This window comes from Megalobrama amblycephala, linkage group LG22 (genome assembly GCF_018812025.1).
Source record: "Megalobrama amblycephala isolate DHTTF-2021 linkage group LG22, ASM1881202v1, whole genome shotgun sequence".
Classification (NCBI taxonomy): domain Eukaryota; kingdom Metazoa; phylum Chordata; class Actinopteri; order Cypriniformes; family Xenocyprididae; genus Megalobrama; species Megalobrama amblycephala.
The window spans coordinates 5,638,979-5,655,064 of NC_063065.1; the positions used below are offsets into that span (position 1 = coordinate 5,638,979).

At 35.8% G+C, this 16,086-nt stretch overlaps 1 protein-coding gene across 5 annotated transcripts in view; it reads left to right on the forward strand.

Moving 5' to 3' along the window:
- Positions 1 to 11,656, forward strand: part of cnbd1 (cyclic nucleotide binding domain containing 1) — a 57,300-nt gene extending 45,644 nt beyond the window's left edge. For 2 of the 5 annotated variants that reach the window (XM_048175103.1, XM_048175104.1), the window contains exons 12-13: positions 15 to 74; positions 8,896 to 11,656. In XM_048175103.1, the coding sequence (XP_048031060.1) occupies positions 15 to 74; positions 8,896 to 9,009 (174 nt within the window). In that variant the 3' untranslated portion in view covers positions 9,010 to 11,656. Of the gene's footprint in view, positions 1 to 9; positions 75 to 5,159; positions 5,234 to 8,895 lie in introns of all 5 variants that reach the window. The other 3 variants (XR_007182548.1, XM_048175106.1, XM_048175107.1) reach the window with 3 other exon arrangements.
- Positions 11,657 to 16,086: the final 4,430 nt, after the last annotated feature.

A 16,086-nucleotide genomic window follows, 5' to 3' on the forward strand; every position in this document is an offset into this window, starting at 1 on the left:
TTTTCTTAGTGTAGGAGGAAGTCATGAAGGAGTTCCTGACACAAGAGAGGATGAAGAAATGGGAACATGAGAAGGTTGTTCTCTTATTCTTTTTTTCTTTTTGACCCTTTAACCCATAATGCGATGTGTGTCCTCCTTTAGGGTGTGTTGTTCATGGAGAATGCCCAGAAGAGTGAATTATAGTGCCAAACCCTTCTGGAACACTCTCCAAAAAAACAACAACAACAAAAAAACCAAAATCAAGCAGTGAGTTTGTGAGATGTATAAGCTGTACTTACTTCCAGACACCCGTTCAACTTTGACTTTGTTCTCATGTGAGACTCCAGACTTTGCCGTCTCTGTGTTCGCGTGCCAATTTGCCAAGCATGAGAGAACCACACGCTCTGATATTTCACAGCATGGTCCGGTCCTCTCTGGTAAATGCAAAATGCTTTTGAAACACTTTCCATTTTGGCTCTGTCCTCACATATATGGCTGGACATTTTGAAGGTGTATACCATGAATCAAACGGTAGAGTTTTTGCTATATTGCTTATACCTTGGTAGGCATTTTCACACTGCGAAAATGAGCAGGACTGCTTTACAATATTTACACATGAGAATGACAAAAAAACAAGACAAGGAAAAGCTAGTTATTAAAGGTGCCCTTGATTCAAAAATTGAATTTACCTTGGCATAGTTAAATAACAAGAGTTCAGTACATGGAAAAGACATACAGTGAGTCTCAAACCCCATTGTTTCCTCCTTCTTATATAAATCTCATTTGTTTAAACGACCTCCGAAGAACAGGCGAATCTCAACATAACACTGACTGTTACGTAACAGTCGGGGTGTACGCCCCCAATATTTGCATAATGCCAGCCCATGATGTTCCCAACATTATAAAAGGCATTAGACAAGGGCAGCCAGTATTAACGTCTGGATGGAGAAATAATAACTGATATAATCCATGATATCATGATATTTTTAGTGATATTTGTAAATTGTCTTTCTAAAAATTTCGTTAGCATGTTGCTAATGTACTGTTAAATGAGGTTAAAGTTACCATCGTTTCTTACTGTATTCACGGAGACAAGAGAGCCGTCGCTATTTTCATTTTTTAAACACTTGCAGTCTGTATAATGCATAAACACAACTTCATTCTTTATAAATCTCTCCAACAGTGTAGCAATAGCCGTTAGCCACGGAGGACAGCCTCAAATTCACTCAGAATAAAACTTTAACATCCAAATAAATACTTTACTCACATAATTCGAAGCATGCATGCAGCATGCATGACGAACATCTTGTAAAGATCCATTTGAGGGTTATATTCGCTGTGTGAACTTTGTAAATGCGCTGTAATATTGTCGACAGCTGGTGTGGCAGGGAGCACGCAATTTAAGGGGGCGGCGCTGAGTGTAAATCAGTGCATTGTTAATGATGCCCCAAAATAGGCAGTTAAAAAAATTTATTTAAAAAAATCTATGGGGTATTTTGAGCTGAAACTTCACAGACACATTCAGGAGACACCTTAGACTTATATTACATCTTGTGAAAGAACGTTCTTGGGCACCTTTAAGGGGTTTAATGTGAAGCAGAGTTTCTGCATTAATACATTTAGAGTCAAAACTATCTATTTTATATGTGAGTTTGCCTCTTTTAAAAAGTTTTTAATTGAAGTATTACATAATCCGAAGCTGTTTTTGCACTAATGCCAGACCTATCATTCATTTGTTATGAATAATTGTATTTTTTGTTTGCATCCATTTTAAAAATAGAGTGTAATCGGATGAGATGAAGTACCTGTCAGTTCTATTTAATTCACTAGATTATCCCAAAATATGGCCTACAACATGGTTATTTATTATAGAAATATTTTTTCATTTAATTTCCTGTGGAAATATCCTATATCATTAACCGTGACAATCAAATATTCCTCTCTGGCAAGCAGGTTTCCTAGATTCCACGGTCTAATGGAGATCTTCTAAGTGTGTGTGTGGTCCGTGGAGCTGTGTGGAGCTCCCAGCGCTTATAAACAGAAGAGAATGGCGCTTTGTGCCTGTGTGTAAACATTTCCCAGTGAAGTGCTCTGATCCTCAGAAGCGCTCGCTATAAATGTTTTTCAGATGTGCCTATATCGCTCACAGTATGTAACTGTGCCATCGGGAGCTCGTGTTCAGGTGTAGCTTTAAAGTTACGCTTACTTGCTTGACAGCCTGCAGTGTCAAATAATAATCTGTCTATATTCTACCTCTATATAATATCGCTCCCTTTATATTACATATGGAAAATATTCCTTGGCTGGTTCTGCATGAGATCCATGCTGCATCCCAATTCATATAACATTAAGTCAGAGACTGGATGGTTAGTATAGGCCAGTTAGACCCATAACTATGTCATTCTAAAGATAAAAAACATTTGCAAATATTTAATTTTTATTTATAATAATGTTGTATTATTATGTAGTTTTTTCATAACAATGTAAAATAAAATATAACTAAAGTTTGTTTCTATTGTAATATAATAGAAACAAAATGGTAATATTTTATTATATTACACTTTATTTTATTTGTATTTTATTTAAGTGACGTAGTTACATTTTACTGACTCAAGTAAGTACTGAGTGATATTAATTAACAACGTACTTACTATAGAGTTACAGTCAGGGTTAGGGTTTGGTTTAGGGTTAGTTACATGCATAATTTACTGTCATTACTATAGTAAATACATGTAATAATGTGTATATCACCTTAAAATAAAGTGTTATATTATATTATATTATATTATATTATATTATATTATATTATATTATATTATATTATATTATATTATATTATATTATATTGGATTAAACTGGATTTTATATCTTTTATTATATTTATCATTTAATTTTAGGCAATTTGTGACATTTTGTAATTTTATTATTTTGTGACATTTATTTGTATGTTTTTTTTTTTAAGTATTTAAAGTATTTTTATTCATGAATGTTAAGCAGCTTGATAATTATAATAATAATGTCTAATGACTATAATTACCCATTTTAAAGAAAAGTAGATTTTTTTTTTTTTTTTTTTTTTTTGCATCAGAATCAGCAGTACTGACCTTGGTAGGTACTTGGTATCAGAGAAAGTATCAGACAAAGTAAGTGGTGCTGTAGTGCAAGGAGTTGTGGGCAATATTAGACCAATAAGGATGCCCACTTAAAAATGCCACCACAATAGTAAGTCATCCAGGCAAATTCCTATGATTACTAATCCTAATCTCGTGTTTTTGGAAAGATAGGATGCATTCATTCTTTGTATCTTCCATATAGTACTGTACATACTCCTTGACTAACTTTGTATGAGATCCAGCCTTTCTAAACTCCCTGGAGTCATGTGACCTCACCCCACTCTTCGCCCTGTGCGCATTCACACCTGTTTCTCATTCTCTCATCATTACACTCAACGAACAGCATATACTAGGCCAACAGAAACACACCCTTTATTAAAACACACATACACATTTTTCAAACTGTTTTTTGCGGTGTGATTTGGAGCACGTATCATCTGTTCCCGGAGTAGTTTGCTTCCATCAAGGGTACCAGGCAGGAAAAATAGGTTAATGTAAATAGTCGCTGGTCTTCGGCAGCCAGTGATTATTCAGTTTAATGGTTAATCTGACAGATAAGCTATTAAGAGTGAGGTTTCCCATTAGTTTTCTTGAATATGGATGATTATAGAAATATTCTGTTCATATTTGAAGACAAGAAAGGAAAGCATGCATCAAGTAGTTTAATTACTGTGTATGTGACAAAAGATTTTATTAAGTGGAGAACATGTCTTCAGTAATATAAATAAATTTGAAATGTCCTATATGCATTAATTTGATTACATTTATTCCAAATATTACTGATGCCATACGATAGCTTTGTCTGGAAAAGACAATGTAAATCATACAGTTATTTTATATACTGTATATATATATATATATATATATATATATATATAAAACACTTTTCTATTTTAAAGGTGCCCTAGAACCAGTTTTTACAAGATGTAATATAAGTCTAAGGTGTCCCCTGAATGTGTCTGTGAAGTTTCAGCTCAAAATACAAAATACCCCATAGATTTTTTTTAATAAATTTTTTTAACTGCCTATTTTGGGGCATCATTAACTATCCACCGATTCAGGCTGCGGCCCCTTTAAATCGCGCGCTCCCTGCCCCCCGAGCTCTCAACTATAATACAGTGCATTTACAAAGTTCACACAGCGAATATAACCCTCAAATGGATCTTTACAAGATGTTCGTCATGCATACTGCATGCATGCGTCGGATCATGTGAGTAAAGTATTTATTTGGATGTTTACATTTGATTCTGAATGAGTTTGAGGCTATGCTGCGTGGCTCAAGCTAACATTACACACTGTTGAAGAGATTTATAAAGAATGAAGTTGTGTTTACGAATTATACAGACTGCAAGTGTTTAAAAATGAAAATAGCGACGGCTCTCTTGTCTCCGTGAATACAGTGAGAAACAATGGTAACTTTAACCACATTTAACAGTACATTAGCAACATGCTAACGAAACATTTAGAAAGACAATTTACAAATATCACTAAAAATATCATGTAATCATGGATCATGTCAGTTATTATCGCTCCATCTGCCATTTTTCGCTATTGTCCTTGCTTGCTTACCTAGTCTGATGATTCAGCTGTGCACAGATCCAGACGTTAATACTGGCTTGTGTAATGCCTTGAACATGAGCTGGCATATGCAAATATTGGGGGCGTACATATTAATGATCCCGACTGTTACGTAACATGTTATGTTGAGATTCGCCTGTTTTTTGGAGGTCTTTTAAACAAATGAGATTTATATAAGAAGGAGGAAGCAATGGAGTTTGAAACTCACTGTATGTCATTTCCATGTACTGAACTCTTGTTATTCAACTATGCCAAGGTAAATTCAATTGTTGATTCTAGGGCACCTTTAATATATTTTAAAATGTAATTTATTCCTGTGATGCAAAGCTGAATTTTCAGCATCATTACTCCAGTCTTCAGTCACATGATCCTTCAGAAATCATTCTAATATGCTGATTTGATGCTCAAGTAACACTTCTTATTATCAATGTTCAAACCAGTTGTGCTGCTTAATATTTTGTGGAAATTGTGACCTTTTCCGTGTTTAAGTGCTATAATCGGGCCCCCGGTGCATCTATCAACCCAGAAAACATGAAAAAGGACAACCCAGCAACTTTGTTTTGGTAAGCCTTTCTCTGCATGCATATGAAAAACGAGCCGCTCAGATTTTGCTCTCCTAGTGAAGTAGGAAGGGGATCTTATTATAATATTACCGCCCCTTAATCTGCATATTTCCACCCATGGTGCAGCCATTTGGTTTTCGCAAGCAATAATGGTGTTCTAAGTCCATGGCAAAAGTTTGATCAATCCATGCTAAATGTTCTGTCATTGGCTGCACAGGCGAGCACAGAACACTATTTATCTTGTTAGCTTGAATAGCCTGCAAGTTGACCATGATTGCTAAAAAAGGAGCGTTTCTGTCCGAGTGATATTTTGGAAAAAAATAGTAGACTATTCACAGCATTTGATAGCAATCATAAACATTAGTCTGGTGTGTATGGCTCTGTTTGGCAAATAGGTACACCATGTATAGTGGGCATCCATACGGGTTTTGCACAAAAGATTAACATGACGGCACATGCTAGTCGATGAGTTGAATCAACTCCTCAGCAACTACATAAACCAACCATGGGCAAATTTGACAAGCTATAATAAATGATCTGTGGGGTATTTTGAGCTGAAACTTCACAGACACATTCTGGGGACACCAGGGACTTATATTACATCTTTTGAAAAGGGGCATAATAGGTCCCCTTTAATGAATAAATATAAATGTAAAAATTGTTGCATTGACATCAAACCTACAGTAACACAAAGTGCCAAGCAGCGAGTTTAAATATACATGAGCGACATGAGGGTTAGTAAATGACAAAATTTACATTGTTAAATGAGCTATTGTTTAAGCAAGACACTTAACCTCAGTTAATTCTAGGTGGACTTTCACTGCAATGAGTGTACTGTAAGTCACTTTGATGGTTTCTCATTATAGACTTTATTGGATTATGCTCTTAAAGTACCTCTAGAGTCTCTGATAATAATTATGAGTATGAAACACAGATCTGAATAAACTCAAACATGGCAGTGAGCTATGAGGTGTAGGAAAACAAAAGGCATAAATTAATGAACATAAATCATGCAAACTCCTTAGGGCGAGGTGAGTGTGTGTTTACCGTCTATGTAAGATGATCATGTTTTTGTTTAACCTTTTTTGGCCATGTAGCATAAAGCAAACAATACTATTATAGTCAGATAATGTACAAAATATGTATAAACACCAGCGGCTTGTAAACAGTCTGTCTCTGGACGGACTCATTTGTCTTCAAGCAGACACAGTAAATCTCTGCAATCTGTGTCATGTATTTAGGGGTGTCAGACGAGAGGTTTTTAAAATGACTTATGGGCTTGATACTAAACACATGGCACTGTGCAAATTATGCTGATGGAAAATAGAAACACTCCTGTTGTTGGACTTGATTCAGATTTTATTGCTGAAATAACAATAAGGAAAAGAGAATAATGGGGAAAAAATAGCACAATAAAATGATCAGAAAAGCAATGATGACTGTAAAGACATCACTTGCCCAAACACATCTAGCTGTGACCATCTGATGCATATTGCACAAAAAAAAAATCTTGAGTGCTCATTGAAATCAACAGTTTCATTCTGATGAACTGCATTTCCCATAACCCTTTTCCTGGACTATATGCTTTATTACATTTAGCTGTGTCACTTGTTAACCTTGCCTATATAAGCCCTGTATTTTCTATCAGTCTTTGCGAAGTCTTGTATGTTGTTACTCTGCATATCTGAGCATTATTATGGTTTCCTTTTTTTTATTTATTTTTTTTTTTTTATTCTTTGATTTTTTTGCCTGCTTTCTGGATTACCCTTTTGCCTATATTTTCTGCCCAGTTGCTTTTCCGCATTTGGATTGTCCCGTATTTGGATTGTATGTTTGACCCTTTGCTTGTTATATGGATTACGATTCTGGATTGTCCCAATAAAGCTGCTTTTGGATCTTCAAATCAAGTCTTGGAGCTGTTCGTAATAGACTGTCCTCCTCCAAGAACCGACCCTATAGGTCGTTTTTTCAAGCACCTTATTACAACTTATATTTACGTTTTAAAGTAATGCGCCCGCTAGCTGGCGTAAAAGTAATGACAGTGTCGTGTGACGTGTCCGTCGTTACCAATCAAAATGCATGTTCGTTCAAATGCAACATGTTGACTCGCCAATTGTCCTGTTTCCATTTATCAAAACTCCCCGAACCCTAAACCTACCCTTAGGGATTTATAGTGCATTTACACTTTATGAGCACATGCGTTCCCTGGGATCGAACCCACGATCGCATGATCACATGATTGCATACTGTTGTATATTGCAAAGCTCTACCAATTGAGCTACTCAAAACTTGAAATAAGGGTACAACGCATTGAAATGAAAGTGTCCTGTTGTCGATAGGGGCGCAACTTTATTAAATGCTCCTATGGGTCGTATTTCAGGGAAGTGACAAACGACCTATATGGGCTTATTGGTTGGAGGACATGTTGGTTCGTAACAGTATGGGGTTGATATGAGTTCTTTTGAGGATTAAATATTCACTTGATTATGAATATGTTCATATGAAATAAGTTCAGTAACAGTTTATTTTAGGGTCTTTTAACTAGTTGCTTATTAGCATGCCTATTACTAGAATATTGGCTATTTATTAGTACTTTTTAAGCACATATTAATGCCTTATTCTTAATCCTACCCAATACCTAAACTTAACAACTACCTTACTATTAATAAGCAGTAAATTAGGAGTTTATTGAGGGAAAAGTTGTAGTTAATAGTTTATATGTGTTCCCTATACTAAAGTGTTACCATAAGCTCATATGAATAATTAATCACAGGTCATTTGCGTCAAATCTTTGAAAGATACTATAGCACTTTGTAGCATGTCAACTCGATATTCATTCATATTTTTTAGTTATGTCTCTGAAATAATCTGCACTTAGACAGAAATCTCACAAACGTGTTGTTTTTATAATGTTTCCTGCAGGCTGTCATTCTATTTGCTAGTATTCTGAAGTCCTCAATGAATTTCCTAACTAGCCACTAGCTTGTAGACTTGGTTGACCAGCAATTTTGTAGGTAAATCGCATGACTATGTATGTCGGTCCAAGAGCTAGACCACCACCATGCTAGTATAAATCAATTTTGACCAGCATGGAAATTCATTTGGAAGTCAGTCTTTCCTACATGATTTTTGATTATGGATCTGGTTACATTACACTGTCTACACCGGACGCAAAACAACAAACTGTAAACTGAGACCCCGCTCTGTTTCTGATGTAATCCAAGCGCCTGCACTACTTTTCACATGAAGAACAAATTTGCAATGGTCACTTTGTCCCGTCCTGTGTAGACAGCATCAAGCTGTTGCGGCGGAACATGTGGTGTTAGATGCATTCTCAAAAAATGTGGCCTTTTTCTTACATTTACCAAATTGATTGGTACTGGAACACTTTTTGCCACTGAAATGTCTGGAAAAATGTCTCAATTATCCTAAATTAACCCTAATTACAGCCCTTTTTGAGCTGATTAGACATTGTTCTGCAACTCATTCATTAGAAGTACTTCTAACTAGTGTTGACATGATTGACAAGCCTCATTGCACAAACTGTATGTCTTATGGTTTAAAATGTACAACCTTTTGTGAAAATACAATACGAAATCTATAGTATTATGATGCCATCAAAATTTATATATTCTCTCTTTCTGTCTTTGTCTCTACCTCAGAGGAAGATACTTTCCGATGCTCTGTTTTACAATGGTGTTCACCCAGGAAGAGGCAAATGGACTTTTAACAGAGGACGAAGAGGAGTAACTGGGAAATCCAAGAAGTCCATATGAACTTTAGCAGATAAACATACACACAAATACAAACACAATCATATTATGGCTTGAAAATACTACACTACTAGTTCTGCCATCAGTGGCTGGTTGCATAAACTGAAAAGTAAGACTGATTAGCCCTAATTAATTGCTAGTTGGTCAGACTAGTTCTTAACTTAACTTAGCAGCTATGTTTATGCAACTGGCCTCGGGTGAGAGAAGGGTGAGAATTTCTTTGCCCAAAAACTTAAATATAAATATTTGTGGACACAAAACCCTCCATTTTTATTTTATTTTTATTATAACTCCAAATAACATGATATTTAGCCCCTGGAATCCTAATTTTACCAGGGGAACCCCGCCAAAAACACAGATTTTACCCCCCAGAACATGATTTGGCTAGTTTTGAGTATTGAGCGGGATTTTGTTGTGAAAACCTAGCAACCCTGTTACAGGTCAACAAAGCAGGTTATAAGCAAACTGCTTTTATGCTTTAGACATCTCAGATGGTTTATTGGTTAATATGATGTTCATATACAAGCATAAATTCGTGCCTTGAAATGAATCAGGTGACACGCTACGCATTTGTGTAGTTTTTTTTTTAAAGTTTATGACAGTTAAAGCTGCATGAAAACTGTCATTCTCTCCACTCTCATACTCTCCGTCATTGCTGCGAATAACAGTACTTTTACGGATGCCTAGTCAACTAGTAAACATGAATAGTCATGCAAGCCCAAAATGATGTACTTCTGAACATATCTGATGCCTTCCTGAAGAAAACCAGGCTTCTGAGCACATTCAGAGACCTGTCCAAATTGTTATCTTCTGTTTTTGCTGGAAGTTGTTTTTTGGATCCTACAGCTGACACCCGCTCCAGAGACACAGATACTGAGAAACAGTATAATCCTTCAACTTCTTCTTCTCAAAAGCATTTAGATTCTGACAATATGCAGGGATTTTCTGCGTACAGCTGCCTTGCGGGATTGAAAATATGGACACATGAGGATGCAATTAAACCCACTTGGATCGACAAAACGGGATGATCCACAGGTGCATTTACTTAGCCCAGTCAAGGGTGATTCAAACCTGTGGGTGGCCGCAAAGATCCAGCCACATCACTGACTTCTGCTGCCATTTCTATACCTTTCGTATGAAGCACTGTGCTTTTCCTGTCATAGCTTCTCATGTCAGTGACAAATTTGCAAAAAAGCTCGTCATTTGCCATTCAAACAATTGCAGTTTACTCCAAGCATGTGTGAATGCATGTAATATTATGCTCTCATGTCAGCCCTGAAGTCATCTGGGTGAATATTTGGAGACAAGCTTTGAAATCATAATGCAAGCAAGTGAAAAAGTATTTCAAACATCAACATATATAGTAAAGATTACAAAATGATCTTAAATTATTGTGTCGTATCAACCAGACTGCCATGTCTCGCATGCATGCTATAAACTTTATTTAGCGATTTAGTTCTTAAGCTGAATACTTTTTGCAACTGCCTTGTGTCAGCTCTTGTCTGACAGGCCTTAAATTAATAAATCTGTATGGAAACTCCAAGCCTAGAATACTTTAAGTTTGTTTAGGTTCAAGGAACTTTAACTGCCCCCATTGGGGATGGCTAATCTCAGTTTCCTGAAGGAAAACAGCTATTCTAATTCTTTTTATAACCTTAAACTGTTATTTAGTCTACGTCTGTCCTTAGATGATTGTCTCCGACCTTAGAAGACTGACCCTGCAGGGTTTCTGTGATTTGGTGACTGAATGTAAACTAATGTTTGTGGTTGATTGATTGCTTTTGATCATCCTGACGGCTTAATTTTATTAAGTAACTCCAGACAAAACAAACACCAAAACAGGTCATATTAAACGTCTCAGCAGGATGCTAGATGTTTTGGGATTTTGTTTTTTTTTTAAGATTGTTTTCTAAGTCTTCTGTCATGGTTTCGACTTGCTAATGTAACAATACTCTTGCAGGTGAACATTCACAGCAATATTTTGGCAGCCGGAGCATGCATATTTTTCCATTTAGTGCATTTGTTTGGAAAAGGTCACATGACTACCACAGAGAACAGATGTTAGAGATGATGTGAGGAATGTTTGCAGACACGCTTCAAATGACCTCTGAACTCTCCTTTGCACCTGCTACCAAGGTATTTGCATGGTACTCCAAGATACTTCCAAGAAAACCTTGGAAGTACTTTGGAGCTTTTTATAAGTAAATGGTATATATCCAAAACAAAATCTGGTTGCAGTTTATTTTACAGTCCTGTTCTGCATGTACATACTATGTACTTATAGTAATTGCAATAACTGGGTAATAACTAGGTAACAACCTTGGACCTAAACCTAACCTTATCCCATGTAGTTACTTTATATTACCCTATACTTTCTTAGGTATGCACACTGTAAGTACACATACTTTAAAATAAAGTGCAACCCAAAATCAAGGTATTACAATGCCACTATGTTCAAAACTATGATGTTTACATGGTACTCTTAGGTATGTCAAAAGTTTTGTGGACATTTTCAATAGTAGTACAATGTTATTTTTGAATGTCCTTGGGATACCATTTAAAGGTGCCCTAGATTCAAAATTTGAATTTACCTTGGCATAGTTGAATAACAAGAGTTCAGTACATGGAAAAGACATACATTGAGTTTCAAACCCCATTGCTTTCTCTTTCTTATATAAATCTCATTTGTTTAAAAGACTTCCGGAAAACACGCGGATCTCAACATAACACCGACTGTTACGTAACAGTCGGGGTGTACGCCCCAATATTTGCATATGCCAACCCATGTTCCCAACATTATGAAAGGCATTAGAAAAGGGCAGCCAATAACGTCTGGATCTGCACAGGTGAATCAACAGACTAGGTAAGCAAGAACAACAGCGAAAATGGCAGATGGAGCAATAATAACTGACATGATCCATGATAGCATGATATTTTTAGTGATATTTGTGAATTGTCTTTCTAAATGTTTCGTTAGCATGTTGCTAATGTACTGTTAAATGAGGTTAAAGTTACCATCGTTTCTTACTGAATTCACGGAGACAAGAGCCGTCGCTATTTTCATTTTTAAACACTTGCAGTCTGTATAATTCATAAACACAACTTCATTCTTTATAAATCTCTCCAACAGTGTAGCATTAGCCGTTAGCCACAGAGCACAGCCTCAAACTCATAGAGAATCAAATTTAAACATCAAAATAAATACTTTACTCACATAATTCGTAGCATGCATACAGCATGCATGACGAACATCTTGTAAAGATCCATTTGAGGGTTATATTAGCTGTGTGAACTTTGTAAATGTGCTGTAATATAATCGAGAGCTCGTGTGGCAGGGAGCACGCGAATTAAAGGGCGGCGCGCTGAAAAAATCAGTGCATAGTTAATGATGCCCCAAAATAGGCAGTTAAAAAAATTAATTAAAAAAAATCTATGGGGTATTTTGAGCTGAAACTTCACAGACACATTCAGGGGACACCTTAGACTTATATTACATCTTGTGAAAAAGCATTCTTGGGCACCTTTAAATACATACTGTACATGAGTTTCAGTAGTATACTATGCATTATAGTATTACTGTCACAGTATTTTTTGTAAGGAATGGTACTGTCATGGTAAAGTCCCAAAAAACAATGTGTTGCCATCCAAAAACCAGGGTATTACCATAGTATCATGTCCAAAACTATGATATTTACATAATACTCCATTTGAACGTCAATGAATACTATGGTAAATCTCCAGAAACATGGGATTGCCATACTGTATATCCAAAAAGCCATGGTAGTATCATGGTAAATCTACACATATGTGGTATTGACATAATATTTATCCAGAAAAATGTGATAGGACTATGGTAAATGTCTAAAGCATGGTATTGTCATCATAGATATCCAAAAAGCCATGATAGTACCATGGTAAATCTCCAAAACATGGTATTTCCATAGTAAGGTATGTATCCAAAACGTGGTAGTAATAAAGTAAATCTCATAAAACTTTGTGTTTCCATAGTATACATTCAAAAAGCCGTGGTACTACAATTGTATATAACCAAAAACATAGTATTTCCATAGTATACTGTATATCCAAAAAGCCATGGTAGCATCATGGTAAATCTCCACAAATGTGGTATTGCCATAATATTTATCCAAAAATCTGTGATAGTACCATGGTAAATGTCTAAAGCATGGTATTGTCATCATAGATATCCAAAAAGCCATGGTAGTACCATGGTAAATCCTCAAAACGATATTTCCATAAATAGGTGTGTATCCAAAACTTGGTAGTAATATAGTAAATCTCATAAAACATTGTGTTTCCATAGTATACATTCAAAAAGACATGGTACTACAATTGTACATACCCAAAAACAGTATTTCCATAGTATACTGTATATCCAAAAAGCCATGGTAATATCTATCTCCACAATTGTGGTATTGCCATAATATTCATTCAAAAATATATGATAGTATGTCTAAAGCATGGTATTGTCATTATATATATATATATACAGTATAAAAAAGCCATGGGAGTACCATGGTAAATCTCCAAAACATGGTTTTTCCATAGTAAGGTGTGAATCCGAAACATGGTAATAATATAGTAAATCTCATAAAAACATTGTTTCCATAGTATACATTCATGGTACAAAAGACATGGTACTACAGTTGGTCATATCCAAAAGTATAGTATTTCCATAGTATATTGTATATCCAAAAAGCCATAGTGGTATCATGGTGAATCTCCAAAGACATAGTTCAAAAAGTCATGGTACTGTAAATCTCCAAAGACATAGTATTTCTCAAGAATATATCCAAAAAGCTATGGTAGTACTTTGGCCTGTCTTTGTCTGGGAACAGTTGCAAATGCTAAATTACATTAAAAAAGTGAAAAGGAATTCTCCTCACAGTAACTGGTAAATGTGCTGTAGGTGTTTTACAATGTTCAGCTTCATTTACCACAGGTCTCATGACCTCATAATTAATGTTTGCCAAACAACAGGAAGCCGATATTTCGCAGGCACACAAACACACATGAACGCACCCGGTGACATCCACCATTGTTTTCCCTCTGCCTGACATGAACGGAAATAGTAATGGATAAACAATGCAATTATCCTGGCGCTGTGCCCGTCTCCCTCCAGACCAAAACCTCTGTAGCCTGCAGAACATCCATCATGCTGCCTCCACCATCACCACAAATACCTCACATTCAAATTCAGCAAAGACCCAGAGAATCCATCTGCCCCTCCCCGTCCTCCTCAGACCATTAGATGCTTATCATCTATGTCTATAAGTCTCACGCCATTTATTATATTTGAATACATGTCGTCAACCATTGTTTAGCATCTCTTTTCTCTTGAAACGCAAATCAGTGGTATTTTCTTACTCTAACAGTGCAGATTAAAGACAATACAAGGCTTTCTTTTTTGTTCCTTTGGAAAGATGATGAATGACTGTAAATGAATAATTTTGGGCACTTTGTGATGCTGATTTCACTTGTCTTGATTACTGTTCTTCATATGACTCAGTCCCATCTGTTCTGGTCATATCAAGTTCCGTTATGCGTCATATCAGGGAAGGTTGAGACTTCCTGTAATTTTAGATTGTCACCGTTTGATGTCCTACTCCTCTGATGTGCTGTCATCCAGCTCTACCATCCTTCAAAAAAGAAAAAAAATGAGTCATGTGTTCACATTGATTTAACTTTATTGTGCTTAAGCTCAGTGTTAGCTAGCATTTACATGAACAGGTGTGAAGGCATTGTGTGAAACTTGAATGATGTCATAATGTACTTTTATTTAAAATGAATAAAATACTGTATTCTACCATTCAAAAGGTTTTAAAGATTTTTTTGTGCACTTTTTCAAAAACAGCATAGGAGAATGACACAGAAGAGAAGATATTGTTGAATAAAGTTGTTTTTTTTTGTTTTTGCGCTCAAAAAGTATTCTCGTCGCTTCATAAAATTAAGGTTAAACCACTGTAGTCACGTAAACTATTTTAACAATGTCCTTAGTACCTTTCTGGACCTTGAAAATGGTGGTTAAATTGCTGTCTTTGGAGGAGTCAGAGAGCTCTCGGATTTCATCAAAAATATCTTGATTTGTGTTCTGAAGATGAACGAAGGTCTTACAGGTGTGGAACGACATGAGGGTGAGTAATAAATGACAGAATTTTCATTTTTGGGTGAACTATCCCTTTAAAATTGTCTTTGTGGTCCATGTCTGTTAGCTTTGATGTCATCTGCTAGTATACTCCTAAATGTTGATAAAAATATTTTGGTTTTTTTGCAAATATACAGACTGAAATTGTACACTCTTTTTCTTATAGGAAAATACTGATGACTCATCCTGTATTACACAGATTTCTGTCCAATCACATGCTAGAATGTGAATGCCCCTCCCCCTCATACCACCTGCAAGTAGCAAATCATGGTTTATGGCTGATATTAAACCACAAGCAAACTAAATCTGATTGGTTAATTGAAGAAAAGGGACAGTCTATTAGATATGTTCTATATTAACAGGAAAGAAAACTACATTTGGTATGTTATTTCATTTTCAACACGAATATTTCGTAGCTCTGTTTACTCTAAATTTCTATTTTTGTACTTTGAAGGGAAAATCCGCCACATTTTATGAGCAATTTATGATTGTGCCGCAGACAAAAGTTCCTATTTCAATATTTTCTTTGTTCATTAAGTCTGGAAATGCAAAGTCAGGCAGTCATTTAGGAGCTTGGATGAGGAGCAGTGGGTAATGCACCAGGGTCTACAAATGAGAAAAGAAGGACAGAGAGAGATTGATTTACCAGCAGCAGCTCCACAGTTCAACTCCATTGAAGGATTCGAAAATAATTAAAAAGTTAGAGAAACAAAGGAAAACAAATCTTAATAACCCGCCTTTGTGCTAATTTTCTCCATACACATTTATTGTTGTCCCTCTAAGTCAATAATAGCAAGAGAAGGGGGAAAATAATGTAGAATTAGCTAAAGATAAAGAAGTGTTCGCTTTCACTCTTGGCTCCTTTCCTACATTTATATACTCAATGCTGATTCTTCATTGGAAATATACTTTAATCT